Below are 23,685 nucleotides of genomic sequence, written 5' to 3'. Positions count from 1 at the left end.
CTGGTGCCTGGGATGAAACAGATAGAGGACATTCTGCAACCCAAGTCCTGCAACACATTCTGGTCTGAACCTGAATCCACAGTTCTAACGAGCTGAAGCCAGCTTCCTGTGCTGAATCCGGCGTTGTGTGTCGCTGGCTGCATTGACTTTGGGCATGTTGCTGACTAGGGAAGCTGCCAGAAAATTCCAACGCCTTCCCGTTGGAAAAAAGCAAAGATGATGCTGAACTTCCTTTGGTGATGCTCTTTTCTGCAGCTGCCCAGCGGGGCCCCTCCCACCATCCCCTGGCAGACACCGGACCAGATCAGAAGTTGGTCTCCAGCTGCAGTCAGAGGCTGGGCGTGCCCCTGGAACGCCCGCCCACTAGATGCAAAGAAGCCCCCACTGTTCCTGCGGAGGAAGGGAAGTGAGTTGTAAGTTGATTTCCTACAGTACAGTGGTTCCCAACTTTGAGGAACCTGTGGATCACTGGGGCAAAAATTGGAATTGTCGTGGACCAGTGTCGTGGAAGTGAAGAAGGCCAATTCTACGCTTTGAATCATTAGAGAAGGTATTGAGAACAAAATGGCTAACATTATAATGCCGTTGTACAAATCGATGGTGAGGCCACACCTGGAGTATTGTGTCCAGTTCTGGTCGCCACATCTCAAAAAGGATATAGTGGAAATAGAAAAGGTGCAAAGGAGAGTGACTAAAATGATTGCTGGGCTGGGGCACCTTCCTTATGAGGAAAAGCTACTTCCTTTCCCTTTGGGCCTCTTCAGCCTAGAAAAGAGGCACCGGAGGGGGGACATGATTGAGACATACAAAATTATGCAGGGGATGGACAGAGTGGATATAGAGATGCTCTTTACACTCTCACATAACAGCAGAACCAGGGGACATCCACTAAAATTGAGTGTTGGGAGGGTTTGGACAGACAAAAGAAAATATTTCTTTACTCAGCATGTGGTTGGTCTGTGGAACTCCTTGCCACAGCATGTGGTGATGGTATCTAGCCTGGCCGCCTTTAAAGGGGATTGGACAAGTTTCTGGCGGAAAAATCCATTACGGGTTACAAGCCATGATGTGTATGTGCAACCTCCTGATATCAGAAATGGGCTATGTCAGAATGCCAGATGCAGGGGAGGGCACCAGGATGAGGTCTCTTGTTATCTGGTGTGCTCCCTGGGGCATTTGGTGACCGCTGTGAGATCCAGGAAGCTGGACTAGATGGGCCTATGGCCTGATCCAGTGGGGCTGTTCCTATGTTCTTATGACCACATGTGGCTGTGGGGGGTCTGGTCTGCGTCCAGTCTGGTGGTCTGTCCCCCAACACTCCCCACTGACTATCAGAGATGACCGTCCATAGCGACAGCTGACACTTCAGTGATTATGGCTGTTGGCAGTCCATTCTCCACCCTCACTGGTGGTCATTGGGAGACTGCTTGCTCAGTGAGACACTAGAAGTGATCAGAGGTGATTTTATTTTCTGAGACCCCTTCTCAGGGTCTCACGAACCAGAACCAGTGCTGTAATAGGATGGAGCCTGGAAAAATGGGCTATGTGAACACAGAAAGAACAGAGAGAGTGCAATAAACATTGCAGGCCATTTCTGGATGACATCTAGGAATCCTCAGCTTCAGTGTGTCAGCCCCATTTCAAGAAGGGGGGGAGCATAACACCCACATGGCTCTGATGTAGGCTGACACTGCCTTGGATCCCTAGAGCCACTCTTAGGAGTGCCAGTCCTGGAAGAGTGCAGGACAGCTTCTGTGTGTCCTGGAGCCCCAGGGCAGTTGCAGCTTCTCAAGTTGCTTCCAAGAAGGAGGAGTGTCTCCTTTTCATTTGGAGGCCCAGATTCAGTCCTTGCACGGAAATAAGTCCAACTATTTAATGTAGCCACATTTTCAGTGTAGTCACAGACTCATTAATCAGTGGGAAATTTTCATAATAGAAAACTCTGCACTGCTATGCAGTAGTTCTTGGTGGGAAACTCTGTCAAAATGCACTGTTTCACAAATTTATTTAGTTCCAAGCCTGTGCATGTCTACTCAGAAGTAAGTCCCATTATGGTCAATGGGGCTTACTCCCCGGTAAGTATGGATAGGATTGCAGCCTAAGGACGCAACCCAAACCTGCGCTGGAGCAGGCAAGCCACGAGGCTTGCGCTGCATCCAGTGCAGGTTCGTTGGCTGCAGCGGCTCAGCCAGAGGCAAGGGGAAGCTCTTCCCCTTACACCTGGGTAAAGGCAGCTTCCCCCAATGGGTCTCCTTGGACCTGCGCCACCTCTGGAAGGACGGGGGTTGGGATCAGGCATAACCACTGCATCAAAGCCCCGCCCCCGGCTCCCCACATGCCTTCCAGCAGGGCCGCTCATGGCCCTCCCTCCCCCCACCCAGAAACGCCTCCCTCCCAGCTCCTCCACGCCCCCCACACCTACCTTCGCTGCTTGTGTCTGGCACGGGTGTGCTGGCACAAGTGGTGGCGAGGAAGCCACTGTGCTTCTGCTGGCCTCTGTGCATCGGCACATCTAGATGCGCCCACGCAGCTTCCTCCCATGGAGGTGCAAATGTGCTTTACGGCACATTTGCGACCCTCCTGGGCAGTTATGCCGGCATAAGTGCCAGTTAGGATTGCTTCCTCTGTATCATAATAAGGCTGCAATCCTAACCACACTTTCCTGAGAGTAAGCCCCATTGAACAAAATAGGACTTACTCTGAGTAGACCTGGTTAGAATTGTACCCTAAATGGAAACCATGCCAGGTCAAGAAAGAGGTTTCCACTTCAGGTGTCTGTCCCTGGGATGCAAATAGAGTTTATGCACAATTCTTTAGCTATGTTAAAGTCAGCCAGTTAATTGTTTCCGCACTTTTATTGGGGGGGGGCAACCTCTGTTTTTGAGTTTTTATGTCTTAAAATATTTACAAGTAAATAAAAGGATTTCCAGTTAACATTCTGAATCCATTTGAATATAACATTGCAACTGTGCTATGTCTGCAATCCTAGGCACACCTACTAGGGAGTAAATCCAGCTGAACTCGGTGAAGCTTCTAAGTAAACATGCATAGAGTTCGGCTGTAAATGTGCTTTCTTGGGGAAAAAAAAACCTTCAACTGTTTTAGCTGTTGGAAAACATATGATATGCAGCGCAAATTATTATGGCATAAGTTTTAGTTTTGTGTAGTAAACACAAGATAAACCAACATGCAAAAGCAGAGCTCAATCTCCTTAGGCTGGCATCAGAAAAATTCCCAGGCCATTTTCCAATTCAAAACCATCCAGGAAAACCACATCACATACATGCTCTAGTTGCAGATTTTATTTTGAATCCAATACTTTCTGTCAGTCTGGGAAACAACTTGACAAGCTAGAAACCTGGAACCAATTTCTGCCTCATCTGTTTATTTATAAAAGTGTTTCTGTGCCACCTTTCTCCCCGCCAGGGGATTCAAATCCACAATAAAAGCAATTAACAAAGCATAGTTAAAAATGAAGATTGAGGCCAGGTTAAAGAGAAGCAGTGTCATAGCTGTTTTAGGCCAAATGCCTGGTGGAAGAGAAACATTCCCTTGTTAATGTGAAACTCTGACAGGGTGGAGGCCATGTGGACATCCTTTGCCAGAGAATTCCAGAAGATGGGTGCCGCAACAGAGGTGGCCTTCTCATTTATTAACCATGAAATATGCATCCATGAATTGTGGCAGTAGTGTAGCTGGGGGGACGGGACAGTAAGTAATGCAGCCGCCATAACACACAGTGTAAGCGGTCCCTCCCACTTGATGTCAGCAACTGCAGTGGCTCTGACAGCAAGCGGGAGGGGCTACTTACACTGCACATTGTGGTGCCTGCAGTTCTTACCACTTTGCCCCCCTCTAGCTACACTACTGAATGGTGGCATGAGCCTTAGGGGACAGGAAGACACATATGAGGAGGAAAGGCCCTTCAGGTATCTGTGTCGCACACTTCAAAAGGTTTGAAAGTTTTAAATCTCTCCTTGAATTGTGCCTGAAAAACAAATTGGTAGCCAGTATAGATGATTCAACATGGATGTGGCATGTTGCTCCCTTGTTTCCGTTAACAGTCTGCCATTAACAGGTTGTTTGATAAAGAGCAGAGGTGTGAAGACAGGAGATGTTGTTACGTGGGGAACAGCAAGAGGAGTAGGGACAGCTTGGTGAGGGTGTTTGACCACGGGGTAGGTTGTCAACCCTTTTAGGGATCCTGTTTTGACGGAGTTTAGCTTTAGGGATTTCAGGTGGTTAATGAGAGCCTTTGTGGCAGAAGCAGTTCGTCCAGTCCTGCATTGCACAAGTGCCATCCTGGTTTCAGCCTGTTTGTGTTCAGCAGAGTGCTGACTGCCAGATTAGCCTGCACAGGATATCGAGGAAATAATCAGGAGAGCTTGCACCAGACCAAAGTTCTTTCTTTCAATAGTGATTGATAGTACTAAGCTATTAGCCTTAACATTTCTAGAGCTTCCTCCAAGGTGCTTGTTCCAATCTCCAGCCTGGGCTGGTTTGTGGTGCAGAGATTTCCATTCCAGGCTGCCAGGTATTGAAGGGGCGTTTCTTGTAGTGTAAGTAAATAGGTGTGGTTGGTGCCTGTGTTTGCTTGAGGCAGACATGAATGGGGGGGGGGGTTAAGAAGGGGCATGCAACACTTTTTGTCCAGTAATTCTGCTAAGCTCTCCTTGTCACAATTTCACTCTGTGCCATGTCAGCACTGGGAAGCCTTTGGGGCTGAAAGGGATTGACTCATACATGTCCTTGTCCCCACGACTTGGTAAGGAGAAGGATTTTCTAATACACATTCATTCATTAGAAATTACATAATTAAATTTCTGTTTCTGTTGTTTTGGTATTTTTCTTTTTGGTTTTAAGATTATTTGAATCTTGTTGGTGGCTGTTATGGGGCTTCAAGTCTAAAAGTGGCATGCAAATGTAATAAATATATAGTCTTGATGTGGGCATTGGAGGGGATCTGTATCAGACCCTGATGTAGATTATTGCAAAGGCAGCATGATGTAGTAATTAAAGCATTTGACAAGGAGCTGGGAGGTTCAAGTTCAAATTCTCCGCTCAATAACTCTAATCTACTTCCCTAGGTAGTTGTGGGGGTAGTTGGGGAGGGGGGATGGAGAAACTTGTACAACATCCTCAGTGAAGGAAGGATGGGATAGAAGACCCATGCATTACAGCAAGTCTTCACTTTAAGTTGTTTTAAGCTGTTTCATTATAAAGTTGATGAGGAAAAATAATCAATTCCTGGTTGGTACCACTGTCTGTGTGGAGTTTGCACATTCTTCCCATATCTGCTGGTGTTTTCTGTGGCCTGGAAAGCTCACATTTATTTCAATGTTTAATTAATATTAGAAATGATTTGATCTTTATCTAGAAGTTCGGTGATATTTTTGTGATCAGAAATGACCATGACCATGAAAAATTGGTTTTGCTTAAAGTTTTACAAAAGTCATTTTGCTTAAAGTTGCAGTTCCCAAGAACCTCTCGACAACAGTACAGCAAGACGATTTGCTGTACTGCTGTTGGCTATGGTTACAACACACGCAGCCCTGCATGATGGCTTTTATTCCCATAACAGAATTTGCAGTCCAGAAAGGAAAACAATATAGCCTGTATGTGAGTTACAAAGATGGTTACAGTGACTGAATCTAATGGGAGAAAGGGCTTGCACTTGGGATCTGGCATGAGGGTCTAAGTGCTGGTGCTTTTACAAGATGGCAACTTATATCCTTCTCCCCCTGCTCTGGGATCATAGCTACTCTTTACATCAGCCCCAGTAGTAGCCCTTCTCGCTGAACTAGAAACAGCAGCACACAAAGCTCAACACATACACTGAGGCCTTGAACTTAAATGAACTTAAGTCCAAAGGCATTTGCCTTAACTGAGTTGTGGATCAGGCTAGGAGTAGAGAGCCAGTGCTCAAGCAATGACATTGTGCATTTAGTTACCTTCTGCCTGATAGTGAGGGAAAGGTTTCCGAAGATCTTAGCATTCTGGTAATTAACTATTTCTCCCAAAGTTCCACACACTACAGTGCAAATCTAGATGGCAAAGTATAGCAAGATTTGAATGGTATTTTCTTCCTGATGGTTTAGATCTGTGGTCTTTGGACAAAATATATCCTTTTCACTTGCCTGGAGTTGTTGACAAGGTTGTTGACCCACTCAAAAACTTGTCAAGTTGTTCTATTTAGAAATGGTACTGGCTTGATTCTGCACACGCACACCCATTTCAAAGGACTCCACCCACTTGAAAAGCCAGAGAATGAGAAGTGCCACATCAGCATCCAGGTTTGGGAATGGTGGGAGATCAAAAGGAAGGATGACCTGGCATTGTGCATTCAGGACCCTCTTGTGGGCAGATTTGTGTGTGGCAATCAGCAGTCTCAGATGACTATAAAACCGATCCACTCATTAATGATTTTGGTCAGGGCTTCCAAGAATACAGAGTGGGTGTTCAGCTCATCCTGGACCACACGATTATGAATTTCTCATATCACTGAGGAGCTCAGGGCAGTACACAACATGCCTTCTCATTTTATCTGCACAACAGCCCTGTGAGGTAGGTTAGACTCTGGGATAGTGACCTACCTAAGGTCACCCAGTGACTTAATGGTTGAGTGGGGTTTGAACCTGGCTTTCCCTGGTTCAAGTCCAAGATGCTAATCACAATGCCACCCTGGCTTACTGTTCAGTGAATGCCAATGTCGAGTTTTGCTCAGCTGCCTTCTTACTTTGGTTTAGACGGGGTCCTGTTGGAGTGAAAGAGAGCTGCCTCTTCCGTGGATATTTCCCATGTTCCTACCTGCGTGCGAAAGCTTGAATGTGTAACTTGCTCTGCAAGAATACCTGACACTCAGCTGGTCTTGTGAGGGTTTTAATAGGTAATACTTGGCATTTATGTATGCTTAAAGGCTGTCCAAGCTCTTCTCATACATTATCTCACCTTGTCAGGAAAGAGGATCCAGAAGAAGGCAGGCTGATCCAGGGAAACAGACAAGGAACAAAGGCAGCTTTCAGAAGGATGCACAAGCAGCCTTGAAGGCTGCTGAACCTGCACAGAAGCTTCTGGAAAGTGTTTAGAAATTGGCAAAAAAAAATTGGCATTCCCACACTCGTATTCATGTAGTGAGCTTTGATTTGAATGGGCAGAGGAAGATACCTTCTGCTGAGTCCATCCAGTCCATCCAAGTGGACCCAAGTCAGCCAAGTGGATCTATTCCAGAACCACCCGCGGATATTGAATTCTGTGGATAATTAAATATGTGGGGCAGGGCCCTCAGAGGGCTTCCAGTTTGCACCAGAGATGTCTCTATCCCTGTGGCCGTCTGAACCTTGGTGATGAAGATGATGGCATTGCTACCTGCTCAGCCACTATAGGGCTCCATGTAGCACAGAAGGAAATGAGAGGGAGCGTTGGTAGGTAGGACTTCAAATGGGAAGGTCTGCTATTGATTTTTGAGGCAAATATTCCTGCTCCATAGTCTCTCGCACACAGTGGACATAACTCTTTACAGTGGTGATTCCCAAACTGTGATGAGTTGCAAGTCAGTTTTTGGTGGGATGCGAAAAGGATGCTGGCTCCACCTGTGGTGCTGCAAGGCATTCTGGGAGTTGTGGTGCTAAAAAGTTTGGGAAGCACTGCTCTGTAGCTATTGTTAGAGCATAGTTTGAAAACTGACATGAAAATTAATACATACCTTGTTTTATTTTGAAGAAAAAAAGAATTCCAAGATGACCCCTTTGGCCTCCTTTGAAGGACTGGTGGCTGGCGTACCTGAATGGGATTTTACTGGTGGTTTTGTTCCTTGTGAGCTTTTGCTGACCGGAGAAGCTGCTTTTCCTGTGCTGGTGAGCCCCCAGAAGCAGGTGCTGATCGCCGCTTCCCATTATGGAAGGGGCCGGATGGTGGTCGTCTCACATGAAGGGATCCTGAAGAGTCCCAAATTCTCCCAGTTCATCAAAAATGCCCTGGACTGGCTGAAACCTTCCCCAGGGGCACAGGTTGGTGTCCACAGGAGTCTGGACTCCCTCTCTCAGATGTTCCTTGGCCATGGAATTGAGCTGCGACCTGATGTGGAGCCTTCAGCATCTCTGGGAGTCTATTGCACGGATGCCTATTCTACTGATACTCATGCCGACAACCTGGTTCATTTTGTCAAGGAAGGTGGAGGGCTTCTCATTGGAGGTCAGGCTTGGCACTGGGCAAGTCAGCATGGAGTTGAGAAGGTGCTTTTCAAGTTCCCTGGCAACCTGGTGACCAGTGTGGCTGGAGTATACTTCACCGGCAAACCAGCAGAGTGTGGGATCTTCAAAGTGTCGAGGAAAATCCAGAAGGTTCCCTTGACTGTGCCGTGAGTATCTTTCTTTCTGCAGAGCTTCAGGGTTGTAGTTATAAACAGTCCTGAAAACTATGAATTCCTGTTTTATTAGTGGGGAATGCAGACTGTTGCTCCAGATCGATGTCCAATAAACTTAATTTTCTGAAGATACATAGGTGGAAGTTAGAAGATGTCACAGCTGTCAACCTGGCAGTGATCTTCAATGAATGCTAGCTGCAGCTATGGAAAGAAGTTGCTTTATTGTTACCTATCTTATGGCTAGGATTTTCATCATGCAAGATATTTAGACTTTCTCTAAGGGCCACAGTATATAGATGTGCATCATTTAGCCACGTTCCGCTTAATTACTGACCACATTTACAATGCCAAGCCCTTGCATAATTACAATTACCTACTGTGTTACATGCCAGCTAGTCAATTTCATTCCATTATATTCAGCCCCTTCTAGTGGCCTAATGCAATATAGTGCCTATGCAGTGGTTCTCAAACTTTTTAGCATCAGGACCTACTTTTTAGAATGACAATCTGTTGGTGTCAGCCAGAAGTTAGGTCATTAACCTGGAAGTGATGTCATGCCAGAAATGACATCATCGATTTAGGCTTCCAACCTAAGCCATGATCAGCCAAAGGCCCCATTACCCAGCATGCTCGTGCTGTTATTTTGCCTATCTCAGAATACAAATATCCAGCTCAGAAGTCAAAGCAGAACATAGAGTTGGGTCCTTCTCCTTCCACACATCCCTCTGCCCTTTCCAGTATCCCATCTTCCCACTTAGTCAGGGCAAAGCACCAGGCCTCTCTTCCACCGGGAGCCCAGCAGCTCTGTACCTTATATTCTCAATTGCGGCTGAGCTAGGTGAAACCCATCTTGCAACGCACAGTTTGAGAAACGTTGGTCTATAGCATCTATTTCAGTGGTCTTGATCATTTTTCATACCATGACCTCCAAAAATTGAGAAACCACTGCCAATCCCACCCCCCTCCTGGGACCCAATTTGCCCACCCCTGCCCCATTTCTCCTACCTCTTGTGTCTTCACAATAACCCTATGGGGTAGCGTCCTGAGCAATGCCAGCCTTAGGAGCCGAAGGGCAAGACAGCAAGAGGAGGCTGCACAGGATTATATCAAGAACTCAGTTTTGGTAAATCAGTACCATTGTGAGATTAGATCCAAGCCCTCCCTTGCACAGGCTTTGAAAGGTTGCCATGACCCCCCACATGAGGCTTCACAACCCCATTGGGGTCTTGACTCACAGGTTAAAGATACTGGTCTGTGTAATGTCATGGAGTCAAATTGACTAGCAGGAGGCTGAATGGCCGCATAGTAACGGAATCACTTAACAGTGGGGATTGGAAAACATATCCACGTTGTTAAGCAATGCACAACTGTACTTTACGTTAAACATGTACACTGTATATTAGCCCTGTGTGTACATGCATGTGTGTTAAAGTTAAATAGTACCTGTATGTGAATGTGCATTGGGGGGTGGGTACGATCAGAAGTGCAATGTACCTGGAGCCACCATTGAATAATTTCTTATCCACACATTTGTTACGAACTCTGGGAGCTAAACCAGTGGGCCCCAACAAGACTGCTGCTAGAGGAGAAAAGGTTAAATACACTTCCCCATATGCTGTGGGCCTGATCTTGCCCTATCCTCCCATGGCTGCATTTTAACTTTAACAAAGCAATAATGCAATTAATATTTGCAGTTGGCGCAACATGTAGTTTGTCTCTCATGCTTGCAGCAACCTGTTCCTTTGAATCTGAAGGGCCATTCCAGTCCTGCAATGTGCTGTGCACACTGATCCTGTACACGTTTTTTCATAAGTTCAGTGGAACTTGCTCCTAATCCTATGGATATTTTCTCAGAAGTTCCATTGAGCTGATCCAATTCCTACGACTGATGACCCACCAAATGGGTATTGACAAGTTTGCTCTCTCATGATGTTGTTGATGTTAATAAGAATACTTCTGTACCACTTTTCAACCAGAGTAGGTCACAAAGTGGATTACATAGTAAAATAAATCAGTATATGTTTCCCTGTCCCCAGAGGGCTCATACTCTGCAAAAAATAATAATAATAATAATACAGAAGAGACACCAGCAACAGCCATTGGAAAAATGCTGTGGTGAGGGATAGTTGGATAGATCAAAAATCAAATAGATCAATAGCTCAAATATTAGAAGCAACCAAGCATAAACATTTGTTCTAAGTATGTAAAATAACAGGATAAAAAAATTGTCTGTAGCCTCAACATCCAGCCATAGCTATTGCTGCTGCAAAGTGTCTGATTTGTTTTTTTGAACTATACAAATTTATACAACAAATGATAACATAATTCTCAACATAAGAACATAAGAAGAGCCCCACTGGATCAGGCCACAGGCCCATCTAGTCCAGCTTCCTGTATCTCACAGCGGCCCACCAAATGCCCCAGGGAGCACACCAGATAACAAGGGACCTGCAAGGCTTCCTGGGAATTGTAGTTAAGAACATAAGAACAGCCCCACTGGATCAGGCCACAGGCCCATCTAGTCCAGCTTCCTGTATCTCACAGCGGCCCACCAAATGCCCCATTACCTCCCATTACCCAAATGCCCCAAACATCCCATTACCACAAGATGAAATAGGTAGACAGATCTACAGATCAGTGGCAGTGAACAAAAAACAAAAGTTTTAAGGGAATGCATAAAAGGTCTCTCCTTACTGTTGCAGGCTTGGAACCGATTTCAGCCAAGACGCTGCATCCCTTCTTGATGGTGTGTTGGAGATGGACATAGTGACGGGTGGCATCCCCTCCTCATTGCTGGTTCATGGCCTCCTGGCTTTTCCCCTCGGCCTAGACTCCTCCAGTCGCTGCTTCCTCGCCGCTGCACACTATGGTCGGGGTCGCTTGGTGGTGGCTTCCCATGAAGGTCAGCTTTGCGCCCCCAAACTATCGGCTCTCCTGCTCAATGCCGTTCGCTGGCTGGATGCTGGGAGGCAAGGCCTGGTTGGGGTGTCCTCCCACCTGAAAGGACTGTGTCCCTTGCTGTCTCAGGGGGGAGTGAGGCACCAGATTTCTAAGCTGACCGGTGATCTGAGTGTCTATTGCTGCACATCCCACAGTGATGACGAAGCTGGGAAGATCCCTCTGTTTGTGGCAGAAGGAGGCGGGTTGCTGATTGGCGGCCAGGCTTGGTATTGGGCTTCGCAAAACAAGGGAAAGGCAGCAGTTGCTGAGTACCCAGGCAACAAAATTCTCAATGGTTTAGGTATCAGTATTCTGGGAATGAGCATGAAAGCTGACAAATACCCTTCTGTCCTATCCCAGAAGTCTCCTCATTACCACTTCCGCCAGGCCCTCTCCCTCTTCCAGCAGCAGGTGGTCAAGGAAGGGCCGCTCCAGGCTCCCTTAGCAAGCTGGTTGCAGAAACTAGGGCAAGACTGTGCCGCGTTCCTACAAATCCCTGCTGCCAACTGTCCCCTTTACTCCTCCCTCCACCGAACCCTCCTTAAGGTGCTACGCAAACAAGGGATCCCTCGCGTCTGCAGCCAGTGCCCTGTGGAAAGCAATTCCAAAGAGGCCGTCTTGCTGTGCATGGCGACTGAACTCTCCCAGACCGTGACAGACTGCTCAGATCTGGTGGACAAGCCCTGCTCGCTTCCTATTGCTGCAGAGCCCATCACTGTGCAAATTGATGGCACCAATGCAGGTAAGAGATGCTCTTGGGCTATCTTTCCCCAAAGTCAGTTCTGCTACTGCTGTTGGAGGATTTTCCTTCCCTTGGGATTAAAATTGCTGTATGGTGGGCCTGCCGTATCCAAAGGCATCCATGGATTTCACTATCTGGCATGCCGTGGATGCAGGGTCCATTTTAAAAAGTAAAATCAAGTGAGAAAATGGTCTTCCCTACCTTCATGCCACAAAATTGCACTGTTTGCAGGGCTTCTGGACAGCCTTCTGCACTCGTGTGACCCCCTCCCTTGACCCTGGCTTGCCCCAGAACGCATCATTCATAGAATCTGCTGCAGGGCTTCTTGTGGATGTTGCTGAGCAGAGCCCTGGAGCAAATCCTGAGACGGGCGTGGGTACTGCGTTTGAGTGTGCCTGTTGCATCTGCGGAGGCTGTGCACGAGTCTTCTGTTGTTGCAGGTGATGCTGTGTGGAGGAGCACCGGCCTTTACCTGCCTGAGGGGAAAACCGCGCACGTCTTCTTCTGTGGTGCTGTGTCTGGGGCTGATTTGCAGGTGATGTCAGCCAATGTGGCTATTTTGGAAGCTGCCCTTTTGAATGGATCTGGTATTACTTTTTCTCAGCTTTGCACCAGTGACACCAGTGCCATAAAGCAACTTTCACCCCAACTCTGACTGCAGACCCTTCTGGATGCTAATAGCCTCACTGTAGATATCCATGCCCTGGTGACATTCATTTTATACTGACATAATGTGTTGTAAGAGTGAAGACCGTTGAAGAGTATTTCGGAACTTCATTTATGCAATACAGTGGGCCCTTTTCCACGGGCTCAGCATCCGAAGGTTTGAGCATCTGCAGGTGCTGAGCCCATGCCTCAGAGGGATGCCACTGAAAGCCACTTCCAGTTCATGCCAGCAACTTCTGGTCGCATCCAGAAGATGCTCCAAGGTGTGTGTGGGGGGGGGAGGGGGAGTGGCACAACATCTGGAGGTCAGTTATTTCCACACTGTAGCCCTGCCTCCCATGGATATCAGCATCCGAGGATTTCGGTATCTGTGGGAGGTTGTGGAACTGATCCCCTGAAGATACTGAGGGCCCACTCTATATGGTGACTAGATTGTTTACACTCTCACATAACACTAGAACCAGGGGACATTCACTAAAATTGAGTGTTGGGAGGGTTAGGACAGACAAAAGAAAATATTTCTTTACTCAGCGTGTGGTTGGTCTGTGGGACTCCTTGCCACGGGATGTGGTGACGGCGTCTGGCCTGGACGCCTTTAAAAGGGGATTGGACAAGTTTCTGGAGGAAAAATCCATTACGGGTTACAAGCCGTGATGTATATGTGCAGCCTCCTGATTTTAGAAATGGGCTATGTCAGAATGCCAGATGCAAGGGAGGGCACCAGGATGAGGTTATCTGGTGCGCTCCCTGGGGCATTTGGTGGGCTGCTGTGAGATACAGGAAGTTGGACTAGATGGGCCTATGGCCTGAGCCAATGGGGCTGTTCTTATGTTCTTAACTACAATTCCCAGGAGGCCTTGCAGGTCTCTTGTTATCAGGTGTGCTCCCTGGGGCATTTGGTGGGCCGCTGTGAGATACAGGAAGCTGGACTAGATGGGCCTTTGGCCTGATCCAGTGGGGCTGTTCTTATGTTCTTAACTACAATTCCCAGGAAGCCTTGCAGGTCTCTTGTTATCTGGGGTGCTCCTTGGGGCATTTGGTGGGCCGCTGTGAGATACAGGAAGCTGGACTAGATGGGCCTATGGCCTGATCCAGTGGGGCTGTTCTTATGTTCTTAACTACAATTCCCAGGAAGCCTTGCAGGTCTCTTGTTATCAGGTGTGCTCCCTGGGGCATTTGGTGGGTCGCTGTGAGATACAGGAAGCTGGACTAGATGGGCCTATGGCCTGATCCAGTGGGGCTGTTCTTATGTTCTTAACTACAATTCCCAGGAAGCCTTGCAGGTCTCTTGTTATCTGGTGTGCTCCCTGGGGCATTTGGTGGGCCGCTGTGAGATACAGGAAGCTGGACTAGATGGGCCTATGGCCCGATCCAGTGGGGCTGTTCTTATGTTCTCCTGTGAAGGAAGCTAGACTGTGCCACAGAACTCTCAAGCCAGTGCCCTTCCCCAAGTCTCCTCTCACTGGAGCACCTGGATAAGCAGAGCAAGGGCTGGTGACAGCACCAGTTCTCAGGAGAAAGGGTTGTAAAAATCTTGGGGTAGCAGAACTCTCCACTGAGCCAGAAACACACTTTTACTGTTCAGAGTAAATACTAAAATTTTACACTAGTAAACACTAATTTTACACAAGTAAACACTAGTTCTTTTTCTGTTACTACCCCTTGCCATATTGACTTAAGAAGTATTAAAGGGGCAGTCCGGGCCTCAGGTGCCACGTAGGTTGCTGCTTGTCTCAGGCAATAGCCTGTCTCTTAGTGGGCTGCTGTGAGATACAGGAAGCTGGACTAGATGGGCCTCTGGCCTGATCCAGTGGGGCTGTTCTTATGTTCTTAACTACAATTCCCAGGAAGCCTTGCAGGTCTTCTTGTTCTCTGGTGTGCTCCCTGGGGCATTTGGTGGGCCGCTGTGAGATACAGGAAGCTGGACTAGATGGGCCTCTGGCCTGATCCAGTGGGGCTGTTCTTATGTTCTTAACTACAATTCCCAGGAGGCCTTGCAGGTTTCTTGTTATCTGGTGTGCTTCCCTGGGGCATCTGGTGGGCCGCTGTGAGATACAGGAAGCTGGACTAGATGGGCCTCTGGCCTGATCCAGTGGGGCTGTTCTTATGTTCTTAACTACAATTCCCAGGAAGCCTTGCAGGTCTTCTTGTTCTCTGGTGTGCTCCCTGGGGCATTTGGTGGGCCGCTGTGAGATACAGGAAGCTGGACTAGATGGGCCTCTGGCCTGATCCAGTGGGGCTGTTCTTATGTTCTTAACTACAATTCCCAGGAGGCCTTGCAGGTTTCTTGTTATCTGGTGTGCTTCCCTGGGGCATCTGGTGGGCCGCTGTGAGATACAGGAAGCTGGACTAGATGGGCCTATGGCCTGATCCAGCGGGGCTGTTCTTACGTTCTTATGTTTTTTTTTAAATTTTCTTTCTTATTGTGTTTTTCTTCCCCTTTTCTGTATTATTATAAATAAATGAATGTTTTTTAAAAAAACACTGACAAGATATGTTCCCTGTGGCTACTTCCAGTAAACAGAAAAACAAACAACACAAACGTATCTTATCAGTGTTAAAAAATTCTCATTCCTCTCATGAATGTTTTCTGGTGCAGTTCAAACTGCTGAGCTTGAAAGCCTCCTACAGCTGGAGACCTGGGTGTCTGTCTAAAGGCTTGTCTGTTACTTAACTGAACCTGCCTGATCGTTACGATCTTTCAAAGGCCCTTCTTCAGGTTCACTTGCCTTCAGAGGTGAATCAGGTGACAGCTGAGGATGGGACCTTTTCTGTGGTGGCCACCAACTAGGTTGCCCTTCCTAGAAATCAGCAACTGGAACCAACTTTGCTATTTTCTTTGCCTGTGCTTTCAGTGGATTGTAATATTTGCTCTTCTGCTATTATGGAATTGCATTGCTCTGTGAGTTTGTTGTTACTGTTGAGTATGGTGTTAGACTGCTTCATACACTTCATACGCTAAATTTGGGTTTGGTTTTGTGATTTTTGACAGTTCTTTTGGTGATTCTTTTAAAATTTGGAAGCCACTAATTGAAGAAATCTAATGGTACTACTGAAGGGTGCTGTAGGAATAGCTGAAATAAATTATGGCTGAGCCAAAAGAGGATATTCGCTTGAAATGAGAGGAGAATTTGCAGGTGGTTTTGAGGTTTGGAGAACTTTTTGAAAGGTCTAGAGTGGTCACTTACCCATTGGTAGTACAGTGGTGGCAGTTCTTTAACCCTTTTTTGGCCTACTTTGTGTTCCTGCCTGTAGCTCCAGCAACAATAGAGCACCTTTTGGGGGCTGCTAGTTGTATTATCAGGAATTTATATTCACCACCTGACCACTCAAGCTCCTCTTGGCTGGTTTCACAGCTGTTCGGTTGAGGCCAGTGGCATCGTCCCAGATGAGCTGATTGTGCTTTCAAGATTAGGTTTTTGTCTTTTTACTAGCCCTTCTCAGAGATGGCAGGGTTTGAACCTTTGCTTTCCTTGGGAACCCTCCATCACATGTGTGTTGTACAGGTGCAAATTGGCTGCCATTCTGATGACTTGAGTGCCAAAAAGAAGCTGAAACGTGCCCCTGTGGTTGTGCGCAAGTTCAAAGTCTCCTGTGAAAAACAGTCCATCTCTTGCCTTTGGGGAGGCCTCATTTACGTTTTGGTGCCAGCTAGAAGTCAACTGGGAACAGTGCCCGTCACCATTGTGGGAGCCGTGAGAGCTCCTTATTTCAAATTGGGTAAGCCATATTCAATACAGTGCAGTAATATTAATGCTGGTCCACACCCACACAGCTTTAGAGATTCCCTTTGCCTTTAAATTGCTATTTGAGAATAGAGACACAACAGGTGGAGAGTGAATGGAATGGTGGTGTAATGAGGATGTCTTTATTCCCATCTACATTCACACTTTGTCCTAGAGAATTCAAATACTGTTATGGTTTTGCAAGAGAACTTTCTGATAGTGATGAGGCAGCAGTCAGATAGGGGAGCTGAGAACCCAGGTTGTGTGTAATCCATCTGTTTTACGGCAGGAGAAACAAGCAAATGTCAGTGGAAGGAAAGCATCCGTTCTTTTCCTGGTCCATGGGCAGAATTAGCCACTGAGAACATAATTTTGACGGTGCCGTCTGAAAACATCCGCCATATAGAAAACCCAGAGCCTTTGCTGACCCTCTGGGTCCAGATCATGCAAGCAATAGCTGAGCTGGCAGCAGCAGCAGCACCAGCAAAATTCCCGAGGCCTGAGCGGATCGTAACCGATGTTCAAATTTCAGCAGGTGAGTCTGTAGCGGTGATACCATCCCCCTCTAATAGCCCTGATTCTGTAAATAACTCAACAAAACTTGTGCCTTTGTTGAGCAGAGTGCTCAAAAGGAGAGCTTGGAATTGGTACATCCATTGCAACAGGCTGACTTTGGATCCCAGCTGTGTGCCTTTGGAGAGGGACCGGAAAAACTTTAAAAAGAAAAATTTAAGGATGGATTATCTCAGTGGACCTCATACTTGGGCAGGATGAATATCCCGCATTGTCTTGGTGCCCTCTACTGCCCTGCTGACCCCTATAAATTCCACTTGCCACAAAAGTCAGGCATGTAACACGCACGCCTGTTCTCCACCTGGTTTGTGGTTTCAGAGGCTGTTTTCTTGTGTAGCAGGAAATTGTAGAATTGATCTGTCCCACAGAATTGTGGGCACGAGAAACTGCGCACGTCTTCATGAGATTAAAAAAATGAAATAGAGACTTGTTTTGAGATAATTACTGCAAAGTGATTTTGGACATTTTTGGCTCCTTTACTAGTCTTTTTTAAAAAAAAGTTTCAAACTCAAGTGAATGGATGGTCCCATTTTGACTGCAATCAGCACGGGGACTTCAAAAATAGATGGACAGATGATGACTTGTGCCATCATTGTGGGACACATCGTGTTGCACTAACATTTGATATGCTTGAAAGTGAGCGGTGAGCTCAGTAGGTGACTTTAGGCCAGCTCAACGTACCTTACAAGAGGATAAAATGAGGGGAGAGGAAACTGCATGTGCCACCCTTATCTTTTTGTGGGGAGGATGGTGCTTAAAGTGCAAATATTAGGTGCACAGGCTTCGTCATTATAATTACTTTTAGACTATTGTCTTGCTTATACAGAACTCAAAGCCTTATGCATCTTTTATCTCCAGGCTGGATGCATGCCGGTTACCCCATTATGGGGCATCTTGACTCTGTGAAGGAGATGCTGAATGTTGATCATATGCGAGCCACTGGACTGTGGGGTCCTATCCATGAACTGGGGCATAACCAGCAGCGGGCAGGCTGGGAATTTCCCCCACACACCACCGAGGCCACTTGCAACCTCTGGTCTGTCTACGTGCATGAAAAAGTGCTGGGAATCCCCCGAGAAAAGGCTCATGAAGCCCTGCAGCAAGAATGTAGAAAGGAACGGGTGAGAGCATACCTGGAGAAAGGAGCTCAGCTGAAAGACTGGAGTGTCTGGACTGCCCTGGAAACATACCTCCAAGTACGTAAGAGAGGGATACTGAGTGTTGACTAGGCAGGAGTAAACCAATCACATTTATACTTCCTAGAAATTGTGGTCCACAAATACATGACTGAAGACATTGTAGGGGGAACTCCATCCATTGTTGCCCATGTGGACCCTAATAGCACCCATTTAGAAGGAGGTGCTTCCTCCTTCCAAAATAGCCCAAGATAGCTCTAGAGAGGCAAACAAAACAGTAGTTGGCATCCTTCCATCTCGGAAGACTATGGTGTCACGCTCTGAATGGTGGTTCTGGAACAGAGTGTCCTCTCCAGTGCGCGAAGCCTGGGTAAAGTAGGTATGGAGGATAGGCTGTTACCCATGCAGCAAATCCCCCCTCTCCACGTCGCTGAAATTGTCCAATGGAAAGGCAGAGGCCAATACGGTTGGTTCCAGCGGCGTCGCAGGAGTTGCCAGAACGTGACTGTGTTCAGCCATGAACTGCCTCAGGGACTCCGGCTCCGGATTTTGCCTCGAGGTTGACTCCTGAAGCCTTTTCCATAACTGGATGTAGCCACAAGGCAGTGGAGGTTTGGGATCAGAGTTTTCCTTCTCTCAGATGAGCTGCCTTCCCAGGCTGACGAGTCCCATCTACCCGGTGGCTGTTTAGTCGCCTCTTACGACAAGTACAGCCAAACTGAGGGCCTATTCTTATCCCCAGCCCCCAGGGGAAGGCAAACAAAACAAGCGGGAGGAAAACACTCCTTTTTAAAGCAACTCCCTCTGTTCCTGTGCGCAATCTTCCGGTGCCTCTTCCATGGCTCCAGGGCTGTTTCTGTGCCTGTGAAAGGGAGCAAGACACTGGCAAGGGGCAAAGGAGGCAAGGGTGTGTGCGATTTTGAATCCCCCCCACTCTCATTGAAATACATCCGCAAATAAAAAAACCATGTATATAAAGGTTGTGCCTGTATTTTTGCTTCCACTCCAACTGGCATTATGCATAGAGTCTTGTTTAAGGGTTGGAGGAATAATGGCTTAACTCTTGCCCTCCTTATCCTTCAGCTCCAGGAAGGCTTTGGTTGGGAGCCTTTTATTCGCCTGTTTTCCGACTACAGACAAATGTCCTGTGTCCCCAACGACAACCCATCCAAGATGAACCTCTGGGTCCAGAAGTTCTCTCAGGCTGTGAAGAAGAATTTGGCTCCTTTCTTTGAATCCTGGGGTTGGCCTATCAAGGAAGATGTCTCCTCAGAACTGGCTTCTCTACCCAGTTGGGAACAGAACCCAATGAAGCAATATGTACCAGCTCAAAAATAAATATCAAACAGTCTCAAAATTCAGCTTGTTATGCTGCTTCAAAATATTAAACAGTTGGCATGCTGACAGTGTAACATTTTTCTAAATTCTTTTGTGAAATTCTTCAACAAAGGTTTAACTGTTTGTTAACATAAAGTATAATGTTGGCAACCTTCAGTCTCGAAAGACTATGGTGTCGCGCTCTGAATGGTGGTTCTGGCACAGTGTCTAGTGTTGGCTGAAAAGGCCAGTTCGGGAGTGACAATCCCTTCCACAGTGGGAGCAAGTGTAGTCTGTCCCTGGTCTGTCTCCCTGGCTATGGGCCTTCCTTCTTTGCCTCTTAGCCTCAGACTGTTGGCCAAGTGTCTCTTCAAACTGGGAAAGGCCATGCTGCACAGCCTGCCTCCAAGCGGGCCGCTCAGAGGCCAGGGTTTCCCACTTGTTGAGGTCCACTCCTAAGGCCTTCAGATCCCTCTTGCAGATGTCCTTGTATCGCAGCTGTGGTCTACCTGTAGGGCGCTTTCCTTGCACGAGTTCTCCATAGAGGAGATCCTTTGGGATCCGGCCATCATCCATTCTCACGACATGAGTGAGCCAACGCAGGCGTCTCTGTTTCAGCAGTACATACATGCTAGGGATTCCAGCATGTTACAGGACTGTGTTGTTTGAAACTTTGTCCTGCCAGGTGATGCCGAGAATGCGTCGGAGGCAGCGCATGTGGAAAGCGTTCAGTTTCCTCTCCTGTTGTGAGCGAAGAGTCCATGACTCACTGCAGTACAGAAGTGTACTTAGGACGCAAGCTCTGTAGACCTGGATCTTGGTATGTTCTGTCAGCTTCTTGTTTGACCAGACTCTCTTTGTGAGTCTGGAAAACATGGTAGCTGCTTTACCGATGCGTTTGTTTAGCTCGGTATCGAGAGAAAGAGTGTCGGAGATAGTTGAGCCAAGGTACACAAAGTCATGGACAACCTCCAGTTCATGCGCAGAGATTGTAATGCAGGGAGGTGAGTCCACATCCTGAACCATGACCTGTGTTTTCTTCAGGCTGATTGTCAGTCCAAAATCTTGGCAGGCCTTGCTAAAACGATCCATGAGCTGCTGGAGATCTTTGGCAGAGTGGGTAGTGACAGCTGCATCGTCGGCAAATAGGAAGTCACGCAGACATTTCAGCTGGACTTTGGACTTTGCTCTCAGTCTGGAGAGGTTGAAGAGCTTTCTGTCTGATCTGGTCCGGAGATAGATGCCTTCTGTTGCAGTTCCAAAGGCCTGCTTCAGCAGGACAGCAAAGAAAATCCCAAACAAGGTTGGCGCAAGAACACAATCCTGCTTCACTCCGCTTCGGATGTCAAAGGGGTCTGATGTGGAGCCATCAAAGACAACAGTGCCCTTCATGTCCTTGTGGAAAGATCTGATGATGCTGAGGAGCCTGGGTGGACATCCGATCTTGGGGAGAATCTTGAAGAGGCTGTCCCTGCTGACCAGGTCAAAAGCCTTCGTGAGATCTATGAAGGCTATAAAGAGTGGCTGTTGTTGTTCCCTGCATTTCTCCTGCAGTTGTCTAAGGGAGAATACCATATCAGCGGTGGGCCTGTTGGCTCGGAATCCGCACTGTGATTCTGGATAAATGCTCTTTGCAAGTACCTGGAGCCTCTTTAGTGCAACTCTGGCAAACAACTTTCCTACAACGCTAAGGAGAGAGATGCCACGGTAGTTGTTGCAGTCACCCCTGTCGCCTTTGTTCTTGTACAGCGTGATGATGTTTGCATCCCTCATGTCTTGAGGTACTCCACCTTCTCTCCAGGAGAGACTGAGGATTTCGTGCAGCTCAGTGACGATGATCTCTTTGCAGCACTTTAGGACTTCAGCAGGGATGCTGTCTTTTCCAGGTGCCTTGCCAAAGGCAAGGGAGTCCAGGGCCACGTGAAGTTCTTCTAGGGTTGGTTCACTGTCAAGCTCCTCCAGCACAAGCAGGCACTCAATATTGTTCAGCACTTCTTCGGTGACTACATTTTCTCTGGAATATAGCTCAGAGTAGTGCTGCACCCAGCGTTCCATCTGCTGCCCCAGATCCTGGATGACCTCGCCTGCAGCAGACTTCAGAGGGGCAATTTTCTTCTGCGTTGGACCTAGGGCCAGCTTGATGCCGTCATACATCCCCTTGATGTTGCCCATGTCAGCTGCTATCTGTATCTGGGAACAGAGCTGGAGCCAGTAGTCATTAGCACATCTCCTGGCAGTCTGCTGGACTTTGCTGCGAGCAGCTCGGAGGACCTGCAGGTTGCGTTTTCTGGGACAGGCCTTGTATGCTGCTTGAGCTCTCCTCTTTTCCTCAATGACTGGTGTCAACTTCTCAGAGTGGGCTTCAAAACAGCCTGCCACCTTGTTGGTCTTCTTGCCGAATATGGACAAGGCGGTGTTGTAAATGGTATTCTTGAAATGTTCCCATCTGTTGGATGCGTTTGCGTCGGCCGGGCCTGGAAGAGATTCCTCAAGCGCTCGTGCAAATTCCTCCACTTTTCTCTGATCCCGGGTCTTGCTGGTATCAATGCAAGGTCTTACTTCCTTTTTTGTGTGATACAGTTGCTTTGTTTGCAGTTTCACTCTGCTGCACAGCAGGGAGTGGTCAGTGTCGCAGACAATACCCTGATAACTGCGTGTGATCTTGATGCTGAGAAGGCTGGAGCGTCTGGTGAGAATCAGGTTGAGCTGGTGCCAGTGCTTTGATCTTGGGTGTCTCCAAGAGACTCTGTGTTGGGGCTTCGTGCTGAAGAACGTGTTGCTGACACAGAGACCGTGATGACAGCAAAACTCTAGCAGGCATTGGCCATTTTCGTTCATCTTCCCAGTGTGGCCTGACCTAGGCAAGTGGGCCACGAACTGTGATCAGCACCAACTCTAGCATTGAAATCGCTGAGGATGAACAATGGCTCTTTTACGGGGATCTTCTTGATAGTGGTGGCCAGGTCATCATAGAATTTGTCTTTGGCTTCTGCTGGAGACGAGAGAGTTGGTGCATAAGCACTGATGAGAGTGACAGGTCCTGCTGATGACTGGAGCTGCAGGGACAAAATTCTTTCACTTCCCACAGTAGGTGGGATGATGGATTTCAGCAGGGTATTTCTGACCATAAAGCCAACACCATGTTCCCTGGTTTCTTTGGTGGTTTTCCCTGCCAGAAAAATGAGAAATTTCTCTCCTTGACAGATCCGGAATCTGACAGCCTTGTCTCTTGAAGGGCAACAATGTCCATCTGCAGTCTGCTCAGTTCCATGTCGATGACAGCTGTTTTGCGTGCGTCATCTATTTCTTGCAGGTCATCAGAGAAGCCATCTCTCTGGGTCATCTGGGAATTGACTCTCTGGGTCATCTGGTCATCTCTCTGGGTCATCTGGATTATCTGAGAAGCCATCTCTCTGGTCATCTGGGAATTGGAGAGAGAGCAGTGTTGAGGCAAACGGAGGATGCAGGGGGAAGGGGAAGAGAGGGGGTTGTGGGTATGTGGGTATCCCCACAATCTCCCTTTCTGTCCCTCCACTCCTGCGTCATCCCCTGGGGGCTGGGGATAAGAACAGGCCCTCAGTTTGGCTGTACTTGTCGTAAGAGGCGACTAAACAGCCACCGGGTAGATGGGACTCGTCAGCCTGGGAAGGCAGCTCATCTGAGAGAAGGAAAACTCTGACCCCAAACCTCCACTGCCTTGTGGCTACATCCAGTTGCGGAAAAGACTTCAGGAGTCAACCTCGAGGCAAAATCAGGAGCCGGAGTCCCTGAGGCAGTTTGTGGCTTTACACAGTCATGCTCTGGCAACTCCTGGGCACAAACAAAATCACAATCTTGATTTTACTTTGCAATATCCTTATAAAAGACTATTTCCTCCTTTAATGTCATGCCTACACATTTTATTTTCCTTGATTATTCCTGATGACATTGCTTTATTTTCACATCTCACATCTTGACCCTAAACAATGGTTGGAAGTAACTTCTCTTGAAATCAGAAGGACAGCTGTACAAGGAATCTGCTGACATTTGTCACTTTCATTGTTTTTCCTCTGCTATCCACACAAATCTTCTTTAGCATGGGTGTGAGAGGAGCTTTCTCTCATCAAAATCCCCACTCCTCAAACAAGTTGTCATTGAAAGAATGGAGAACATCCATTCTCTTGCCTCTCATAATCCCTCAAGTAGTGAAAAAGGGTGGTTAAGGTTGTCTTAAAGAGTCCTTAA

At 47.5% G+C, this 23,685-nt stretch overlaps 1 protein-coding gene across 2 annotated transcripts; it reads left to right on the top strand.

Moving 5' to 3' along the window:
- The first annotated feature begins 246 nt into the window (after window positions 1-246).
- Window positions 247-19,544, top strand: TCAF2 (TRPM8 channel associated factor 2). Of its 2 annotated transcripts, XM_066632004.1 has the most exons (8): window positions 247-550; window positions 7,720-8,356; window positions 11,065-12,044; window positions 12,485-12,579; window positions 16,217-16,430; window positions 16,725-16,970; window positions 17,867-18,204; window positions 19,228-19,544. In XM_066632004.1, the coding sequence occupies exons 2-8, from the start codon at window positions 7,737-7,739 to the stop codon at window positions 19,480-19,482; spliced, it is 2,748 nt and encodes a 915-aa protein (XP_066488101.1). In that variant the 5' UTR covers window positions 247-550; window positions 7,720-7,736; the 3' UTR covers window positions 19,483-19,544. The 2 variants fall into 2 exon arrangements, with proteins under 2 accessions (XP_066488101.1, XP_066488102.1); XM_066632005.1 differs by lacking the exons at window positions 12,485-12,579; window positions 16,217-16,430.
- Window positions 19,545-23,685: the final 4,141 nt, after the last annotated feature.

Source organism: Tiliqua scincoides, chromosome 6 (assembly GCF_035046505.1).
Source record: "Tiliqua scincoides isolate rTilSci1 chromosome 6, rTilSci1.hap2, whole genome shotgun sequence".
Classification (NCBI taxonomy): Eukaryota; Metazoa; Chordata; class Lepidosauria; order Squamata; family Scincidae; genus Tiliqua; species Tiliqua scincoides.
Note: the sequence above shows the minus strand (reverse complement) of the source record. Positions and strands in the feature narration are given on the sequence as shown.